Source organism: Podarcis liolepis, assembly GCF_965112155.1.
Source record: "Podarcis liolepis genome assembly, chromosome: 6".
In the NCBI taxonomy this organism is placed as follows: domain Eukaryota; kingdom Metazoa; phylum Chordata; class Lepidosauria; order Squamata; family Lacertidae; genus Podarcis; species Podarcis liolepis.
In genome coordinates this window covers 48,964,083-48,985,927 of record NC_139559.1, presented here as the reverse complement: position 1 = coordinate 48,985,927, position 21,845 = coordinate 48,964,083, and the positions used below count along the sequence as shown (strand labels likewise).

General features: G+C 44.0%; 1 protein-coding gene across 5 annotated transcripts in view; it reads right to left on the bottom strand.

Annotated features, from left to right (window-relative positions):
- The window catches only part of KCNC4 (potassium voltage-gated channel subfamily C member 4), a 66,294-nt gene that overhangs the window by 9,153 nt on the left and 35,296 nt on the right, over positions 1–21,845 (bottom strand). Inside the window, exon 4 of one of the 5 annotated variants that reach the window (XM_083509480.1) lies at positions 3–41. The exons of 2 other annotated variants lie outside the window; for them this stretch is intronic. In XM_083509480.1, coding sequence (XP_083365606.1) covers positions 10–41 — 32 coding nt within the window. In that variant the 3' untranslated portion in view covers positions 3–9. Of the gene's footprint in view, positions 1–2; positions 42–4,980; positions 5,094–6,141; positions 6,243–21,845 lie in introns of those variants that run through there. 2 more of the 5 variants (XM_083509476.1, XM_083509479.1) reach the window with 2 other exon arrangements.

The window sequence follows — 21,845 nt, the reverse complement described above, 5'->3', positions numbered from 1 at the left end:
AGTCCAATATTAGGAAACATTCAATCCATTTTCTTTATTTCCTGGATGGAGGAGAAATTTGATTCAGTTCACATTTAAAGGTAAAGTTGCCTAATTAACACTTTTCAAAAGAGAAAGGCAACTGAAATGCAGCCATCCTTCCAAATCTGCACATTTCTCCAGCTGAGTATTGTGCACAAAAATGCATACACTAAGGGAAATGTTTCTGTTAGTGAAAACTATATAGTACAATGTATGATACTGGGGGAATTTGCTTTGCAAAAATGCATATATTAGAATAAATACTCATGAAAATTCTGGTGAATTTTCATCATGAGAACTTTTTTAAAACAACAAGAACAACCAGGGCCGTCTTACTCATAGGCGAAAGGGGTGCGGGGTACCCGGGTGCTGGGCTCTCAGGGGTGTCAGGCCGAGAGTCGAGTCTGGGGAAGAGCCCACCCGGTGGTTGGAGCGCCACGGCGGGCTCTTCTGCTGTGGGCGGCTCTGCGCCACGGGTTTGGGGGTGACTGAGCCAGCGAGACGCTGAGGCGGCCAGCCGGCTCTGCCCTCCTGCGCGCCTGGGACTGGGCAACCAGGGGGCAGGGCGCACCAGGCGGATCTTTGCACCCCAGTGCTGCATATACTTAAGACAGCCCTGATAACAACAACAACAACTTGCAGACTAAAATGGAAATGTAGCAAACTGAAGGTTGGAAAAAATGAGAAACCGAAAGAAATTGAAATTAACATGTTCACCTATCCCTATTTGGCACTGAGCTTACATTACTGTTGTATTGTGAGGTAACCGAGAGTGGTGTGTTTCCTCCTTCTGCTTTCCATTAAACATTTCTCCAATGCTTTGCAGTCTCCCTAGCTGCCCACACTTCCTGATCTGAAACTGCCCAATGGGAGGAGTTGTTTAAACATCTTCCTCCAGCTTGAAGAAGGTGTGGGAAGCCCTGGAGGCTGGTTATCGTGTCTGAGTTCAGTGCACTCAGTGATTTTGTTTCTAAGGGGAGCCTTTTACCATTAAAAACAGTTCCACAATGATTTCTTTGAAAAAATGATATACTTAAAAAATAAACAGCTGTCTAGAGCATGGTAGACAGCCTCCCAGGATTCCCCTGCTTAAATGAAAGCCCATCTGAAGAAGTTATGGGGTTTTCAGAAAGTGTGGGCACCTTGCAAGGCTGCAGAATGCACAGCACTGGAGATAAGATTTGGGGAAAGAAAGAAATGATGCTCATTTGGTCACCTGAAAGGCACAGCAAGCACAACAAATACCCTGCACCCTATGAATGGGATCACCACTGGAATTTATCCTCCTATTTGATAATGGTTGGCTTGTATCCAGTGCAGTTCTACATTAGCATCCTATCAGCACAAGGATTCCCACTTGCACCAGGGGGCTTCCCCCGCTTCCTCCTCCCTGCCCTCCTCCCCATTCACTCCCTAAATCTGTTTTGGGTGTTCCCCTAAACCTCTGGAGCAGAATTGAGGAGGGCAGGGGGAGGAGATGGAGGGAAGTCCCATGGTGCAAGTGGGAATCCTTGTGCTTATGGGATGCTTCCTTAGCACTGCATTGGATATAAGCCTGTGAATTCAGTTTCTTCTCCCATTAGTTGATGGAGAATGGCCAAAGAAAATGGGGAATAAATTTTTGGCACAGCCCTAGCTAATTGCCCTTCATTGCCCATTGCTCTATAGAGCTCTTCAATATGACTGTAAATTAATGTACATGCCCTATAACATCTTGGAAGTACTTCACCACCACTACTGCTGGGCTAAAGGACAACAACCACATCCAGAAGAGGATATTGACTGGAAATATTCTAATATTGGGAAATGATATATAATGAATTGGAAAAAAAAATGTTTAAAAGTACCTTTCCAAAAAAAAAAACCCCCAAACAAACACCAGAGTCCTTTTTGTTGGGGATAATTCAGAGGGAAATTCCCAGGTGTCAAAAAAGACTATTTATGTATGCCACTGACTGCGGCCCATGTCTTGTCAGCCCCAAAATGGAAAACGAGTGAGGTCCTAGTCAAAGAAGAACGGCAACTTAAACTAATGGAATACGTGCAGCTTACAGACTTAACATATAGAATAAGAGAACAAGAAGAATGCACGTTTAAAGAAGACTGGAAAATGTTTACGGAATATATGGGTAAAAACTGTGTTCATTTAAAAATGCTGGTAACATTAAGATAAATTCAACAGTGTAACTAAGTTTTGATAGATGTAACAAGGGATTGTTGAATGGTTTAGTTCATGTAAAATATGCAGGGTTATATGGTATGCAAAATGAACCACCAAAAGAGAAGAAGGGAAGTCATTGAATTAAGGGCGCTGTGGGTTAAACCACAGAGCAATAGGACTTGCCAATCAGAAGGTTGGCAGTTCGAATCCCCGTGACGGGGTGAGCTCCTGTTGCTCAGTCCCTGCTCCTGCCAACCTAGCAGTTCGAAAGCACATCAAAGTGCAAGTAGATAAATAGGTACCGCTCTGGCGGGAAGGTAAACGGCGTTTCCGTGCGCTGCTCTGGTTCGCCAGAAGCGGCTTAGTCATGCTGGCCACATGACCCGGAAGCTGTACGCTGGCTCCCTTGGCCAATAAAGCAAGATGAGCACCACAACCCCAGAGTCGGTCACGACTGGACCTAATGGTCAGGGGTCCCTTTACCTTTACCTTTAAATGGATATTTTGAAATGTAATTTAGAAAATGTAATAAAAACTCTATATATATATATATATATATATATATATATATATATATATATAACACAAATAAGAACTATATATATGGGATGTTGACTGGCAGAAGCAGAGTAGGAGACCAGTACAGGGAGAAGCAATGTTGTCATTGTTGTTGCTTTTTCACTTTGAGTATCAAACAGACTACAACCACTCCTTCCTGCATAGCTTCATTGCTCCACAGTTCCATTAGTTCTTGTTGCCTGAGAGAGTTTGTGTTAAGCAAACCAGGCAGCTTCTAAAACATCACAGTGGTTTTCCTGTTGCTGCTGCTACAGTTAACACGACTACAGTGGTACCTCGGGTTACATATGCTTCAGGTTACATATGCTTCAGGTTACAGACTCCGCTAACCCAGAAATAGTGCTTCAGGTTAAGAACTTTGCTTCAGGATGAGAACAGAAATCGTGCTCTGGCTGAGCGGCGGCAGCAGGAGGCCCCATTAGCTAAAGTGGTGCTTCAGGTTAAGAACAGTTTCAGGTTAAGAACAGACCTCTGGAATGAATTAAGTACTTAACCCGAGGTACCACTGTACTTTTAAAAATCTGTTTGTTGTATGCATGCACACTTTCCATCAGAAGAGAAACAATACCATCTCCCACCGGGGCGGAGGAAGGGGCGTGCGGTGGAGGCGGATCGCCCCGGGGTATCTTCGCTGAGGGGGGTGACATTTGGCAGTCGCTCGCTCCGCACCTGACTGCAGGGTGTGCGCACTGCTCTATGCACACTAGCAGCTATCCTACACCTGGGAGGGCACCCTCTGTGCCCCGCCCCCTCGGGAGCGCACCCGCCCTGGGCAGCGCGGGCATATGCTGTCTCCTGTTTTGATATTTTACCCCTTGGCTCAGAAAACACAGCCAAGAAACCTTATCAGCATATAAAGATGGACAAAGCTGAAACACCACACTGTCCCCAGTCTCAGGGAGCAACAGGTACAAACAGAAGGTATGGAGAGCGATTTGTCAGAACTGCAAATGACAGCAATTGAGCCGAAATGCAGGTCCACTGCGACTGCAGCGGGAAGCAACCCAAATGTGAAAACAGAACTTTGCATTTCATATACATTCTGATCCAATGGTGTTTTAAGATTCCAGAGCTGTGGAAACAACCCCTGCTGACTACTCACTATGGGATGCTGATGAGAAGCAGGGCAATATGCTCTAAGCAGGTGGGAGGGCAGCAAAGCTGGTAGCTGTGTGGAAAAACAGCAGGGATGTAAAGGATTCTCATTATGGAATCAGGAACGGGACTCAGGCCACCTTAGGCTCACCAGTCTGGTTTTTCTTCTTCTCACCTCATTCATGCTGTGCCCATCATCACTTCTCAGCCTTTGGGCTAAGATCGAGTGGTATTGTAATAGATAAAGGGCAGTGGGTCAATTCACACATGCGCAAAGTCACTTGATCGCTGGTCTCTATAGCTTGCAGTTGAATGGACAAACTGCTGGCATGGAAAAGCTCTGCCCACAATGTTAATAATAATAATAATAATAATAATAATAATAATAATAATAATAATTTATTTATACCCTGCCCTCTGGCTGGGTTTCCCCAGCCACTCTGGGTGGTTCCCAACGGAATATTAAAAATACAATAAAACTTCAAACATTAAAAACTTCTAAAAGTCAGATAGTTGTTTATTTCCTTGACATCTGATGGGAGGGCATTCCACAGGGTGGGCTCCACCACCAAGAAGGCCCTCTGCCTGGTTCCCTGTAACCTCACATCTCGCACTGAGGAAACCTCCAGAAGATCTTTGAGGAGGACCTCAGTATCCAGGCTGAACAATGGGGGTGGAGACGCTCCTTCAGGTATACAGGGCCAAGGCCATTTAGGTCTTTAAAGGTCAGCACCAACACTTTGAATTGTGCTCGGAAACGTACTGTATGACCTGTGTTCTGGCTCTTTCAGACATGCATGTTATTCACAGATATTTCAGGCAGGAAGTGATGAAGAGGCCATAGTATTCTCTCTGGCAATGTGTCTGAAGCAGCTGGGTTTTGGATGCTTTGTGCCAGTAAAAACCTTTAGTCATCTGGGCACTTTGCATCTAATTAGCATTCCACTCCCATCCCGTTTCTTAGCACAAAAGTCAATACCTCATAAAATGTGTGCTAACCTCACTGAGAAGTCTCTTATGATTGTTTGGGCAAACACACCATAATGCCTCTCACTTCAGCTCTTGTCCTCAACCCTCAAGCTCCATCTTAATCAAAGCTCCTTTTGTGCAAACCAATCTCTGCATCAAACTCTCTACCTCTAGACGCGTATTCTGTTCCATTTCCTCGGCTTTTGATCTCGTGTGGACAAACAAGCATACTCCTCAATTTTTTTTTGCAGGAGGGAGGGTGCACACTCTAGGGAAAAAAACATTTTTGATATTTATAGGGGCATCCAGCTGTTTTCTATGCACATTTAGCATTTATAAAAAATAATAGCAATAATTCTGGCCAGAAGCCACCTACTAATTCAAAAGGGAGAAACTCATTTATTCAGAAAACACATTAAGACGTGTACAGGAATTTCAAGCAACAGGAAACAAGCTCAGATGCTAAGAACAGCCGGGGGGCGGGGAATACAAAACATACCTTCAATCAAACCCAAGGCCACCCATTTAGCTTCCTTCAGTGGGGCACCCTCCATTAAACAGCATCAAGCATATTAACACAATGGGGCTAAGTTGTGCCATGGCCAGCCCAATACATTTTGGCACTTGAGGTGGAGCCCAACATGGAACCCCCCCTCCCCACCAGGGAAGAGGGAAGACCTACATCAGGAACAAGAGGAAGAAAGATTGACACTGGGATCTGCTGCCGCAGTGGAGCCTGACGCCTGAGGCAGTCGCCTCACCTTGCCTCATGTGTGGGGCAGCCCTGAGTTGTGCCATCCCCGATGTTGTGATCTCCTCAGTACTATTAGAAGTGCACTTCTAGTACCTGCTCTGTACCTGCACACACTCCAGGAAGTTACAGTGGTACCTCAGGTTACATACGCTTCAGGTTACATACGCTTCAGGTTACAGACTCTGCTAACCCAGAAATAGTGCTTCAGGTTAAGAACTTTGCTTCAGGATGAGAACAGAAATTGTGCTCCGGCAGCGTGGCAGCAGCAGGAGGCCCCATTAGCTAAAGTGGTGCTTCAGGTTAAGAACAGTTTCAGGTTAAGAACGGACCTCCGGAACGAATTAAGTACTTAACCTGAGGTACCACTGTACTTTCTCAGAAGAGTTTGATGTCTTGTGTTTCTGATGAAGCACCCCCAAGGATGAATTCAGATGACATGGTTTCCAGAAATGGGACAGCTCCCATGAGGATCAAGCTCAAGGTTTTAGCAAGAAGCAATTTCCATGCATATGCCAGTCATACAACGTGCGTCAAGTTACAGAAATGATTTGCAGCCGCTGTCCTATGCCTGCCGTATGAAGGAGCCTTGACCTTGCCTCGTTGGTGAGCTTTGACAAGGTCACGGAGCCAAGATGGTGTTGGCTGCTGCAGATTGAACTGTGCCTAATACAAAAAACACAATCAGGATCCTCGATCCAGATACGATACGCGGTGTCCTCGAGACAGCCGTTTCCACATTGTTCCGTCTACCCAGTAACCTGGGTTATAAATGGACAAGCATTTATTGTACAACAAAAGCTAAGGATAATCTCTCTGAGGCTAGTATAAACCCTTTCACTTCTAGCAACAAACACTCTTTGGACTTCAATGCCTGGTACGATGGTATCACATCCACCACAGAAAAGGGTATCTTCAATTAAATGAAAACAATCTTTTAGAGAATTGTGTTCTCTCTCCCTCCACCTCCACCGCCCCAATTTCTCTTTCTTTTAACTTATAAAGTCATACCCACATGTTGTTTGAGATTGTGCTTTTTTTCCTTTGGAAACAAACGTTAGACCTGACAAGAGCTGGCAGGTATGATTCAAAATGTGCAGAAGTCCCCCCCCCCCAATCCTGATCTTGAAATGTGCTCTTTGTAATGTGAAATGTTTCAAAGCTATTTTGTTGCTCAAACATTTTTTAATGATGTGTGCCTTGTCACCTCTGATTGGAATGAAGGCCTTTAATGCCTGAGTTCTATTTTCTTGCACTGTGGGTATCTAAGGTGAGTATTCCCTTCTCTTCCAACATAGAGAGGCTACATTTAGTGCAAGGCAGACATATGAACCAGGGAACTAGGGAACAGAGAGCAACTACAGAGAAATTGTTCACGCACAAAATACAGAATAACTCCAAACCATCCAAACCCTTTTGTTTCCAGTGTACTTATTTATTCATTTCCATATAATAAGCATGGTTATATCTTTGAAGTCCAATCTTTTTCAGTGATGTTTTTCTGCTTCTTTCTTATTCTGGAAGAATGGGCTTGGCTCTTCTGACTTTGGTTGGATTTTCTGGATCCATCATTTATAGAATGAAAGAAGAGTTGTGCTGGAAAAGTTCTGACTGTTGAAAAGTCTGACCAGTATAGTATCACTTGTTCTATATTACTCCTCGCTATGGCACATGCCACTCAAATACTTATTACATATTAGTCCATATCTTTCAGACTACATTTAGTGGGCAGGTGAATTCCACGGCGAGTGCCAAAAAAACTACAGAATTTGGTTCTGGGTACTGAATCCAGAATTTAATTTTTAAGAACAAGTTTCTAGGCCACATAGTTTCTAGGTCACAAGCTGGCTTGTGATAACCTCTAGTGAAATCTCTGAAACTACAGAGGAACCCAGTAAACTTCCCAATGCTCAGCAGTTATGGCTTCAGTGGCTTACAGTGCTATCTGAGCCAGGTCTACTCAGATGTAACTCCTATTCAATTCAATGCAGGTTAGTCCCAAGTAAGTGGGGTCAGGGTTGCAGTCTTACATAGCTCCTCATTTCTCTCCATGGTTACCAGAAAGAGAATAACTTGTTCCAAATAAGCAAAATTATGTAAAATATATATATATAATTTATACAGATCACAGAATTGGTGCAGAATATGGCTAAACATTTTATTTTATTTTATTTATTATTTTATTTTATTAATGCAGAGTATAGACTGCCTTGGTATTATGCCACCCTGTCTGTGCCAGCTTAAGCTGAGCTTTGGGAAGGAGACATGAGGCTCTGGCAGGGTCCTAGAGCCCACCTACCTCCTTCCCAAAGCCCAATAAGCACTTGCTCAGCTTTGGGAAGAAGAAAGGAGGACTCTAGAACCTTGTCAGAGCCCTACGCCTCCTCCCTGAAGCTGGTCCAGTGCTAAATGGGCTTTGAGAAGGTGCCTTCCTCAGCTGCACAGTGTGACCGCACCACTCACACTGCCCTAAATCTGCCTCTGTACATAGCCAACAATGTGGTAATTGTGTGCCATAGTGCAATGACTACTTCCTTTACTTTATTTATTTATTTAATTTCTATATACATCTGTACTTACCCTTGAATAAAATGAAAAAGGGAAAAAACAAAATGGGAGGGTGCAAGCAAAAAGAAGCAGGATTTTAAATCCATACCTTAAGCATAAGGGGGTCAGTTATATAATGGAAGCATGAACTGCTTACCGTGTGTGTGTGTGTGTGTGTGTGTGTGTGTGTGTGTGTGTTTTTAAAAAAGCTCAATGCTGATTGTGTAGCACCCTGCTTGTGGTTAACGCTTAGCTGGAATGAAATATTCAACGCAGCAATAGAGAAATTAAAATAATAATTTATTTGTCAGACAAATAAATGAGAGGCACAGTGGTATATGGTTACCAAGCTCTGGCCTGGCCTCCTGCCATTATGGCCAGCACTTATATTCCCTTAATCCAGCCCCCTTTGCTCCTCCTTTGGCTGCCTCTGTCCAATCAGCCTGGTTGGATTTCCTATTGGCTGATTGCTAGAACCAATCACAAAAGATACACCCATATCCTCCTGTCCTTATATGGAGGACAAAGAGCTATATATTGTTACATCTATAAATGACAAATAAGTAGTAATATATCTTACATGTGTCTCAACAAGGAATCTTAATTACCAGCTCACCTCTTGCCCTCCTTGCCCTATTGCCTTCTAAAACAAATGGTTAATCTTAAATTTTTATCTTAAACATATGTCAAGGATCTTGAGTTTCACACCAACATTGAAAGATCTCCTTCATTTGAAGGTTTCTAAACAAATGTCTGACAGCTAATATATCAGAACCGTTTGGATGGCGTCTTCCTGTCTGACAAGAGGGCTGGGCTGGTGGCTGACTTAATTCCAGGATAAATACAACTCTTCTAGCATTTCTTAAATCCTTTGCATAATTACATTTAAGCCAATATATTTAATACACAACACAAGTAGCCTCTTAAAAGGAATAAGGCCTTTGTAAAGTAGAAGTAGAAAAGGGAACTCAGTAAAAAAGGAACACAGTAAAAAACCGCTTTAAAAGAAGCCTCTTTAGTTTACATCCCCCCCCTTCAGCCAGCTGCTTCAGCCAGCTGCTTTGTTTCCATTAGCTCTTCCTCAAACTCTCTCAGTTTAAGAAAGAAAACAGCTTTAAAAGACTTCCCAAAAATGCTTTAAAAAGACTTCCCAAAAAGCCTCTCTTTCTGCCAGCTAGATGCTTCTCCATTTGGTCTTGGCCTTTTAACCTTAGAAGATCTGGCTCATTTTACTGGGAGGCACATTGGCATTATTTTACTATTTACTCATTCCTAATCATGTTTATCTCTGCCTTTTTTATCTTCTATAACATGTAGGGTCAGTGTCCTTACTCAGTCTGTAATTTCAGCTTTTACGACTTTGAGAATTGTTTTCTGCTATCAATCAAGGGGCCCCTTTGTCTAGGAAAAACATTGCCAGTGTTTTCTTAAGCAGCTAGCCTTCTTGCCTGGCATGAAACTTTTGAAAGTCTAAGCCCTCTTTAATATACAAGTCCTGATCAAACATTAATAAAATGCAGGCTTATGCCTGATGCCTCATTCCCCCCTTTCAAGCTCAAGGACCTTCGTCCCAAGTGTCCTTGATAGCTTGACCTTCATCATATTCCTGAGGTAAAGCTCTGTATAGGGCCATGATATGAGGTAGAGTTTCATTTGAAACCATCTTGCTAATTGTACTTCTAAAACATGAAATGATACATGGCATCATACATAAAACCATTACCACTACTGTCAAGAAAAACAAGCAAGACAATAATATCCCTTTGAGTCCTGTGACATTAGGTAACCAATTGGTGAGCCATCCCATATCCCATCCTTCCCATGTTTGTACTGGGACATGTGCTATATTCTCCATCTTTGTGGCCAACACACGGACTGCCTCACCATTATCTGAAATGTTAAAGCAACAGGCATTCCCTGTCAAGTTCAAGACTCCACATAGGCCTCCCTGCTTGGCAAGTACATAATCCATTCCCATTTTCAGCTGCAAAATGGCGGCTCTACTTTCATCCAACTGTTGTGCAATAAGTCTCAAACTCTGGGCCGTTGCATTGGTTACAAGTTCCACTACTGCTTGCAATCGAATTATTCTGTTTAGATTATAAATAGGATCCCGTGCCCCTTGTATGAGCTCACCAGGATTCCAGGAGGCAGGATCATAATAGGCTATAATGCGCTCTGGTGGCCAATCATCAGTACCGCTCCAACTTTGGGTACTTCCTCCTGCTATACGAGAAATATCAGCATTTCTTCGTGTACGCTTGGCCAAATTAGTAGGCATAATCCACATTGGTGGTAATACCCATCCCAGGAAACAAGTCCCACTCCATTTGGAGGGGAGTTTCTTGTATGCCCATTCTCCACATATCCACCACAACCATCGGGTCTGAGGTTTTTGGTACGTGGAGTACAGAAGGCGAAATATCAGAAGAGGTAGAGAGTTCACAGTGCAGTATGTTAGATTGCCTTTTTCTGTCACAGTTATGTTCCATACCACTTTCCATGCATGAATAAAAGGAGGTGCACAGGGCAAGGCATTCCGAGTTCGATAGGTAGTATCGTGTGCCCAGGTATTCTTAATATTATCCCAAGTATAGTGACAATGAGAAGAGCCTATCATGGTAGAATCAGCTGCATCTGATGATTTATGTACACAGAATTCCCCTTGTACAGGTATAACTCGTAATGGTTTAGTTGAGTTCCATCCGTGGAAATTCTGTAATTCTGTTTGGTGTGGTATTTCGCTTACCATACCAATGGCATCTAATGGTATCGGTAATAAGGGCATACCTCCCTCTGAATCATCTGGCCCAAGAGAGCAAACAAGGCAATTGGTCCTATTTGCAACATTGGCTACCATTTCAGCTAAACCTACCCACATATTGTGGTCAATTTGGCCAGATTCAAGGACCCTTCCCCTTCCCAAGGGATCAGGATTAATAATAGAATCATGTTGATGTCTAGCATATGCATTCCTTCCACAAAAGATTACCTTATTGTGATAGCAAATAAATATTAGTCCCAATATAATTCCCCCAGTGACAGGAATGGGGAACCACCAAGACCAAAACATATATCCCGAGGATCCCCAATGAGTAATATCTCTGATAATTGTTCCACAAGGGGGCAGTCAATCAATTGTATAAGAGAATCTTCCCTTTCACAATCGCTGGTTCAGATGCTCCTCAAGCTTCAGGCGTGCGCAGGTCAGCCAGCTTCCAGGTTGTGGCTGCAGCAGGCCGGTCGTCTAATGTTGCCCGTGACCTAGCCCGTTCCCCGTAGGGCTAGATACAGGGGTTTTTGGAAAGAGTCAGTTTTAAAGGATTAGAGGGGTCACCTTTGCACGTCCAACTGCCTTCGGACTTCTTCAAACGGGAGTGATGAATCCAGGGGGTCACCTCAGCTACCTTCACCGCTGTTGGAGTAGAGAGCAAGACGGTGTAAGGTCCACGCCACTTAGGTGCAAGTGGATCACGTTTCCACTCTTTCACCCATATGCTATGCCAGCCTGGAGCTGATGAATCGGCTTGGCAATGCTGCACGGCGTGCGCTCGAGGGCCCACCTGTTAAGAGAAACAAAAACACGGGAGAGAGATTGCACTTGTCCCTGTGTCACATGGTCTCTTATTTGTTTGAGGTCAGTTGGACTATCCTGAACAAAGGAGGGCGGCCTCCCATACAGGAGCTCAAAAGGTGACAACTTAAGTCTTTTTGTGGGTGTGCACCGAACACGAAACAGTGTTATGGGTAACACGTCTACCCTCCTGAGACTTTAGACATATTAGTGGGCTTCTGGCATGCCCTGCAGATACCTTGCACAAGCGTCTGGCGGTAGGTGGTAAGTCTGGCCAGGTGAATTACATTGTTTGGATCCCAATTAGGATCTTCCAAGGGAAAGTTGTCTTGGAGATGACGGTCAATATTAAAAATATTTCCCACTCTGGCCTGCTCACGCAAATATATCTGTGCCTTTTCAATTATGTCTCTCCTTTCCTCAGTGGTGAACAGAGTATTCAGGAGCTGGCGGCAATCTGTCCAAGTAGGACTATGAGTATTTATTATTGAAGTCACCAAGTCCATCATAGCCTGAGGTTTTTCTGCAAAAGATGGGGTGTGTGTTTTCCAATTCATCAGATCCGTAGTTGTGAATGGAATGTACTGGAGGGTCGAAGTTCGAGGTGGCCGTGGTCCGAGTTGCCCGTTAACCAGCACAGGCTCCTCAAGTGCATCAAATACTCTTCTGAGAGGGGCTACTACGTGATCTTTCTCTTCGCTTTGCTCTAGGGGCCTCAAATCATAGGGGATGGTATTTGTCCCAAGGCGTTCTTTTAGCAGCTTTATACGCCTGGCTGTATTGCTTGCTGACCGATTAAGGTCTCCCTGTAACTTCTGTAATAATTCTCTAGGACTTGGATGTACAGGAGTTTGGGGTAGGCAATCAGTTGTTCCACTAAAAGAGACTGTAGATGGAGTTCTACTGGGACTCACAGATGGAATAACCACTTCTGCTTGGGCTTTATTATAGGACTCCAATGCCTCCTGAAGATATTTATCATAATCTATCAAGGAATCAAGTTCTGTGACTCTACCCCCATTATTCGTTCCACTTTCTTGCCTTGGGGTTACAACTGGTGGAGGGTTTGGATTAGGCTCCCTTCGATGTGGAGCATAGGGTGGAGGTGGAAGCACCTCTTCCTCTGGTCCCTCAAAAATGGGTTTGAGTTTATTTGGCAAGATTCCTTTCCTAGCTTCGGCTTTTACAGCCAATAATTTGCATCGTTGGACTTTGCATTCCCTTATCCATGGAGGATTTTTATTTAATGTGCTCAGCCAGGAATCTATATATGAAAATTGTTCTGGGCACCCTCCAGTTTCTTTGGTGATGTTAGACCAAAGTTTGCTTACTAAATTTATATCAAAAGTTCCCTGAGATGGCCATCCAGTATTTTGTTTTGGCCATTCTAGTTCACATAACGTTCTCAAGCGTTCTGGCGTCATTTTGACTCCATATGCCCCTGAGAAGGCTTTCTTAAAATTATTTAACATACATTCAAGAGGTGTATTTCCCCCCTTTGAACCCCCAACTCCCATTGTATGGCCCTGTGAAGTATCCACTCAGTCACTCACACACACGCTTCGTGGGTTTCCTTGCCCAGATGGAGTCGCCTCACTGGGAACCGAAGTACTACCCACTCCACACTCAGGTCAGCTACAGATTGCTCTGTACTTTCTCACACATACAATGCGCTGGATACTTCACCACACACTACCTCCCATTCTTCCCTTTTCCCCCACCAGACCACCATCTGATATACCCAACCACCTAGCGTACTCAGTTCCCACTTACTGAGACGCAGAAGTTTGATCAAGACTTCTCTTCCTCCCAATTAATTGGAGGGCCAAAAATCCCTTTGTGCACTTACCCTTGGTTGGTTCCGTTTCCCCCCGGTCCGTCGCCGCCAGTGAGCAGGGTATCAGACAGACGAGACTTCTGCGTTCCCCCTGGAAAAATTTACCAGTGCGCGCTGGGAAGCAGTTTAGAGATCCTCTCTCTTGTACCCTGCTCAGTAGAGCGAAGGGGCTGCGTTCCAGCAGACCACTTATCCGAGTCACAGGGCACCATAAAATGTAGCACCCTGCTTGTGGTTAACGCTTAGCTGGAATGAAATATTCAACGCAGCAATAGAGAAATTAAAATAATAATTTATTTGTCAGACAAATAAATGAGAGGCACAGTGGTATATGGTTACCAAGCTCTGGCCTGGCCTCCTGCCATTATGGCCAGCACTTATATTCCCTTAATCCAGCCCCCTTTGCTCCTCCTTTGGCTGCCTCTGTCCAATCAGCCTGGTTGGATTTCCTATTGGCTGATTGCTAGAACCAATCACAAAAGATACACCCATATCCTCCTGTCCTTATATGGAGGACAAAGAGCTATATATTGTTACATCTATAAATGACAAATAAGTAGTAATATATCTTACATGTGTCTCAACAAGGAATCTTAATTACCAGCTCACCTCTTGCCCTCCTTGCCCTATTGCCTTCTAAAACAAATGGTTAATCTTAAATTTTTATCTTAAACATATGTCAAGGATCTTGAGTTTCACATCAACATTGAAAGATCTCCTTCATTTGAAGGTTTCTAAACAAATGTCTGACAGCTAATATATCAGAACCGTTTGGATGGCGTCTTCCTGTCTGGCAAGAGGGCTGGGCTGGTGGCTGACTTAATTCCAGGATAAATACAACTCTTCTAGCATTTCTTAAATCCTTTGCATAATTACATTTAAGCCAATATATTTAATACACAACACAAGTAGCCTCTTAAAAGGAATAAGGCCTTTGTAAAGTAGAAGTAGAAAAGGGAACTCAGTAAAAAAGGAACACAGTAAAAAACCGCTTTAAAAGAAGCCTCTTTAGTTTACATCCCCCCCCTTCAGCCAGCTGCTTCAGCCAGCTGCTTTGTTTCCATTAGCTCTTCCTCAAACTCTCTCAGTTTAAGAAAGAAAACAGCTTTAAAAGACTTCCCAAAAATGCTTTAAAAAGACTTCCCAAAAAGCCTCTCTTTCTGCCAGCTAGATGCTTCTCCATTTGGTCTTGGCCTTTTAACCTTAGAAGATCTGGCTCATTTTACTGGGAGGCACATTGGCATTATTTTACTATTTACTCATTCCTAATCATGTTTATCTCTGCCTTTTTTATCTTCTATAACATGTAGGGTCAGTGTCCTTACTCAGTCTGTAATTTCAGCTTTTACGACTTTGAGAATTGTTTTCTGCTATCAATCAAGGGGCCCCTTTGTCTAGGAAAAACATTGCCAGTGTTTTCTTAAGCAGCTAGCCTTCTTGCCTGGCATGAAACTTTTGAAAGTCTAAGCCCTCTTTAATATACAAGTCCTGATCAAACATTAATAAAATGCAGGCTTATGCCTGATGCCTCAATTGTACTTCTGTTGTCACAAAAAGGGAAAAGGTAAAGCCACAGATCAACAACATTAACATAAAGAGGGGAGGGGAGGAAGAAGCGCACTTCCTGGTAACAAAGAATATTTGCCACATTTGAATGGATTTAAATCACACCTTAGGAGTCAAAAAGCAGAAACAACGAACTGACTCAGAAATGCTGGCAGTTATTTTGAGCCTTCATTGAAGATAGGCATGGTGCTGGGAGTCTGGGAAAAGGTAAGGATAATTCCTATGTTTTGAAATGGGGGAAATTATTATATAGGAAATTATAGACCAATCACTTTAATTTCAGTATTTAACCGTATGCTAGAATATGAAACAGCTGCCCTTTGTGCACATAGCAGTTGTGTGCCATTAGGAACAGCCAAAATGGATTTACTTATACATTGAAGTGGAACGTTTCTTTAGGTGGCATAAAAATGGAGGGATTGCACCAAATTAGGTATGGTAAACTCTGAAAAATCAATAGAATGAAATGCAAGAAACTCATATGAAAGAATAACTAAACATGCAAAGGAGGATAACCAGCTCAATTTCACACTCCTGTAAATGTGGCTAATGCCATTTAGAATGCAGCAGGAATAATAAATGTATGGCAAGGAGGACTTTCTGGTCGAATGGTGACTCACAAGCAAAGGAAAATGCTTTTGATGGAGGCCATTTGTTGTCAGAGTGGCCTGGTTTGGTCTTTTTCTCTCTCACAGCATGCTGAGCTAAGCCAATGTTTGCCTTAGTGTGTTATCTGAAGCCAGACTCATGGTTCAGCTTCCTCCTCAATAACCATGCACTGTAGCCAAGGTTTTTCTCTAGGCTAGGCTAGGCTATTCAGACGACAAGCTCAGTATGATGTGGGAGGGGGAAAAGACTCTGGAGGAACAAAGTAGCTGTGAGGTCATCTTTGGGAAGCTGCAGATTTGCATGGTTTGGATATGCCATAGTTTGACTTACCGTGACAGTCAACATGTCTTGATTGTAATGCTGGGTTTGGGTTTGGGCTAGACCCCTTGGCATCCCTTCCAGATGACTGATTTGTGATTCTTAAGATTTCTGTGAATGGGCTTCTGATCAGTGTAGGTTGCCTGAGGCATGCAATGGACTCGATCATAGTTCTGGCAAAGCTGCCAGTAAAGGTAAGGTAAAGGACCCCTGGATGGTTAAGTCCAGTCAAAGGTGACTATGGAGTTACGGTGCTCATCTCTCTTTCAGGCCAAGGGAGCCGGCGTTTGTCCACAGACAACTTTCCAGGTGATGTGGCCAGCATGACTAAACCACTTCTGGCACAATGGAACACCGTGATGGAAACCAGAGCGCATGGAAACACCGTTTACCTTCCTGCCACAGCGGTACCTATTTATCTACTTGCACTGGTGTGCTTTTGAACTGCTATGTAGGCAGGAGCTGGGACAGAGCAACAGGAGCTCACCCCATTGTGCGGATTCGAACCGCCAACCTTCTGATCGGCAAGCCCAAGAGGCTCAGTGGTTTAGACTTGTTAATAGTTCTGGAAAATCTGCCAGTACCTTCCCTTTGTTGGGTGGAGATTAGCTGATGAGCAAGCTATTGGCCAGAGACAGTTGTAAATGGGGGAAAGTCATTCTGGAGAAGGGAATGTGCCTTTTTGATGGCAATGTCATCAAGCTATGTGTGTGAAGAAACAGGGCCAGCGCAAGACATTCTACCATCTGAAGCAAAGCTGCCACCACCCCACATGCTGTTCCCTTCCAGTGCTGACTCATCCTGTCTCCTCCTCCTATTGACTTTGCAGCTACAGCAGCAGTGGCAGTGCAGATGTTCTGTGGCTATCCAGGTTTCCCAGCTGACAAAGCCTCATTCTGATGAATGACCCTTGGGAATGTGGGGTCCTTACAGAGCAAAGCAAAGCAAGGTGGGCCAGGCAGCCTCAAAGATATCTCAGCGAATCCTTTTTAGATTTAAGAGTAGCAAGCAAAGTTTAAACATTAAAAGCTAAACCTTAAACAGTATTTGTTGTGGCAAAGTATCAGAGGAGCAGGCAATCTCTGAATCCTTCCCCAGAGCAAGATATGGGTGATCTGCTGCTACTGAAGAGTCCTGTAGGAACACAGCAGACCACTATTCTGCAAGAACAAGGGGCAGCAGCATTCCTAGCTAAATGGTGGTGGTGGGTGTTCAAATTCTATGCCCATCCTAACCAGCTACTTGATGTGAAGACCTCAGTGCAGCGAAGAAGTGGGTTGACCTTGCTGAGGAAAGGAAATCTTAGGATGCTGGTTGTTCTCCATGAAATCTGACATGGATGCAGCAGGTTTGGAGGCATCTGTTGCAGATTCATGGTGCACGTTTATAAATGCACATTTATAAATGCACACAAATATTACCCAATGACAGTAAGCCTCCAATGACCTCCTACCACAGCAAAGCAAACCCGGACAAGCACTGCACCCCTGAAACACTGCATGATTTTGGAACTGGGGTGTATGCAAAAGTATGTTCAGCCTCAGGGTAGGACATTACCCATTCAACTTTCCGCTGTTCTAATATTGAAATTGTTGTCCTTATTCTAATCTTGCCACTTGTCTATTCTCATTTCATCTACACATTTCTGATTCCTTCCAGGAATGTCTTTGACTCTCTCTCAAATATGTCTTTGAGAGAAAAATGTCTTTGGTTTTTTGGAACTATGAAAAAAACCAGAGAAATAAAATTTGGGGAAATGTACAGTGCTTCAATGGATGCCTTTTGAAGCCTGTTTTCCTGCAGGGGATCTTCAGACCAAGAATCCTAATTCTTGTTTAGCCTGTATCTCCCAGATGGAGTTTATTAAAGACATTTGCTTTGTGGAGATGGACTGTATGACATTCTCTAAGCTGCTTAGGTTTCTGTTGGGCCATATTTCTACCTGTGTAGCCGCTTTCTGACAGGAAGTGCTGTTGCCCTGGAGCCGAGTCTCCATGGTAACACTCGCTTTTCAGACACTCAGTTGAAAATGCTAGTATGAAGAGAGCGAGACTCATGCTGGAATACTGATTCAACCCAAGTGTCTGTAACACAGACTGAATTTTAATACCACTCAGCTACCCCATGGGCTAAAAATACACACCATTCATTCTCTTCCTGAACTTTGGTAAGCATCTTAAACTGACTCTGCTTTTGCTGTAGCTTCTGCTGAGATTCAGAATTTCTATGAATCAGCTACAATTAAGCCAGACTGGAACACGTGAAGAAGTGTCCAACCAAAGAACTGCAGACTAGATTAAGAATTTGCCATTGTTCATGGGAAAATGAAATGGGCTCTTACCCCAGTAACAAGTGAGGTGGTGCATTGTAGTTACCATAAATCTATCTAGTCTATCTAGGCTAGAAACACTGTGTACTTCTTGCTTCTGAAATAAATATATTTCCATAGCATTTCTGACTGTACGCTGCAATTATTGTTATTGTTATTGTTATCTGTTTTTACTGTGTGGTGTGGGTATCTCATGAGAGTGCCCTTCCAGTGTAGAAGGTACAGTAATTAAACAGAACTTAACTTTTAGCGTTGGTATGACTAAAGCCACTGGGTTACATCCATAGAATCATAGATTTGTACAGCTGAAAGGGACAGGGAGGGTCATCTAGTCCAGCCCCCTGCAATGCAGGAATCTTTTGCCTAATGTGGGGCTCAAACCCACAACCCTGAGATTAAACAGTCTCATGTTCTACCACCATATTTAAACAACTAAATGTTACTTAGAGTAGACCCATTGAAATAAATAGAACTACGTTGTTATTACACAGCAATAAACAAACAACACGTACATTTAAACCAGTATAAAACAAAAAGAAGAATCTAAAACATATTCATATATATTTTTAAAGCAAGGTTAAAACACCCACTGAAGGAGACCACAGATAATTCAGATCCAAAGGCCTGGCAGAAAAGAAAGTCAGGTTCATTAATTTCAGTGGGTCTCCTCAGAGTAAGATCAGCATGACTTTACTCTGTCCTACTGAAAGCAAGACCTAGCCCCAGCAAACTTCAGCTGGATCATGACCATTCATCACCTCCAGTGACAATGTCACATGATTTCATGTTGCAATAAGTTCAGGCACTGGCCTTGTTTCTAGTTTCCATCTCACTGTGCCAAGGCACAGCGAAGATGTATGGAACAAAGCTGTGGCTTTCTGCTTCTCCTTTTAAGGGCACTTGAAAGAAGGGAGAACCAGCGACCTTTGGAGAGGTAGCATGGTTAAACATGACAACCTGAACAAATTCTCTTTGGCAGTTTTCAGTTTTCTGAAAGAAAATATGCTCTTTTCTTCACCGACTGCCACCACTGTTATGTCTTGCTTTAATTGAGTTCAGTTGCTCAGATCTCTGCTTCGCACCCCAGGTATTTCTGCTTGGCTGGGATGTGTCTTTGAACTCTGATAATGCCTCTTGCTTGTCTGGATGGAGGATAGAGAGGAGAATGTGATTTGCAGGAAAGGGCAGTAGGTCATGTGGATCTGTGCTGCTCTCCTGGCTTCCCAACACAACCTCTTGCTGCTGCTTCCCAAGGGAGAGAGGCAAGGCAGCAGGGCGCTTGGCGCAGTGGCTGAAGGGTCAGACTGGCTCTGCCACCGAATTCACACTGTGCCAAGCTCCCTGCTGCCCTGCCCTGGAGTCATAGCTGTCAACTTACAGATTTGAAAATAAGGGACCAGCAGCCTCGAAAATAAGGGATCAGCAGCCAAAATAAGGGATTTTCCAAGCACAGGTACGTTCAACTTCTGAGCCCCTCCAAGCCAAAGGCAGAAAGCCCAGCCAGCAGCCAAACAAAGCCTCAAGCGGTGGTTCCCACAGCGCAGCAACCCAGCAAAGGGGATGCAGCAAGGAAAACCACCGTCACCTCTCCGCTGGGAAGCGCTGAGCAATGGCAAGTCCCCAGGCAACGCGGCCGATTTGATTGGCACAAGGCATGCAAGCTCCACCCCCCCCAGTCGTTCTTAGACTCCTTATTGGAGCCTCCCTCCTCCCTGGCCGGCAGGGAGGGAGGGAGAGGAGCTGCTTCCTTTGAAACCCGGGAAATTTAAGGGACATCATCAATAAGGGACAGCAGTGGGACACAGCGCTGGGATAAGGGACTTTCCCGCCAAATAAGGGACAGTTGACAGCTATGCCTAAAGTTTGTCTGCAGACAGCTTTTCTGGGCCATGTGGCCAGCATAACTGAACCACTTCTGGCACACAAAACACCATGACAAGTGCCAGAGCGCACGGAAACACCGTTTACCTTCCCGCCGCAGCCGTACCTATTTATCTACTCGTGCTGGTATGCTTTCGAACTGCTAGGTTGGCAGGAGCTGGAGAAAGCACTGGGAGCTCACCCTGTAGTGCGGATTCAAATTGCCGACCTTAGGATCGGCAAGCCCAAGAGGTTCGGTGGTTTAGACCGCAGTGCCACCTGCATCCCTCTTGGTAAGCAGCAGCAACCCATGGTGTTGGGGAGCTGGGAGGGCAGTGCAGCCCCACCCCCCACCTGCCACTACTGTGCAAATGTGTGTAGCAATGAGCCTAGTGTACAAAAGTAAAAATTACATGTGTTGCTCTGCTCACCACTGGCATATGGTCCCCTGATTAGAATGTGATGCAGAAGGGCAGATTTTGGTTGAGCATTCGTAGAAGCATCTTCACAGCAACAGCAGTTCAGCAATGGAAGCAATTGCCCAGAGGCTGGGTGGCCTCTCCCCCATAGGAAGTCTTGCAGCAGAGGTTGGACAGGCATGTGTGCATTTGAAGAATACGACCCCAGAGTTTTCTCCTCTCCAGGCCAAACTGAACTGATGGCATGATGTTTCCCCCATAAGGCAGCAGCAATCTAGACTCGGGTTTCAGTTTCTCTCTTTGATTCTTTGCCACAAGTTTGCGATTAGGCTACACAAATACTGTCTTTCAGTTCTGATTGGGGGGAAATATGTCTGAACTGTGGACTAGAAATAAAAAACAAAGTTGACATCTGTTTGGATTCAATCCCGTTAGATGACAGTTTGGGTTGTTTTCCCAGATCAAAAGTCTTTGCCTCATCAGCTCTTTTGAGCCCACTTTCAAAGTATTTTTCTTTACCAAAATGTTCTCATTATATTCAGCAACTACTCACAAGTTCAAAAAACCCAGGCATGCTGAGTGAAGATTCTATTTTGGGGTTTGTGAATTCATTCCATTGCTTTCTGCGCTTTCTTCTTTTCTCTTCCTCTGTGTCTGTCTCATGGCCTTTTATCTCCTCTCCTATGCTAGCTAGCTCCCATTACCTTTTAGGTTTCACCTATTTCCTCCCTTCCTTCTCCTCCTAACAATTTCTGTAAAATTTGAACACTCTCAAAAGGCTGCTAATCCCTCTTCTGCCTAGTTTGCTTGTCTCCTTTCTTTCCCTGGGAATTGAATCAGTATTTTTGTCTGCTTAACAAATCTTTACACACTCCCCTTTGATATTGTCTAGGGGCAAATTTATTCCAAAAGACAATAGCTGTCATTTGTCCTCTAGGGCTTTGTGGCATTGAGGGAACTTTTAAGGAAAACTGTCCCCGATCTTCATAAAGAAAATACCTACTTATACACACACTTAAATGAACATATACAAGAATCATGGGAGGCCTGGTCAACAGGGACAGAGCACTATCCACATTTTGTTATGAGTTGTGTGGGTAGGCTGAATGCCTGGACCCCTTTGTAATTCCTGGATCTAGTGCATATTCAATTGCCAAAATAGACAGGTAAATCGCCTGGGAGATGAGCCATTAAAAAGTCAATGGGAAGG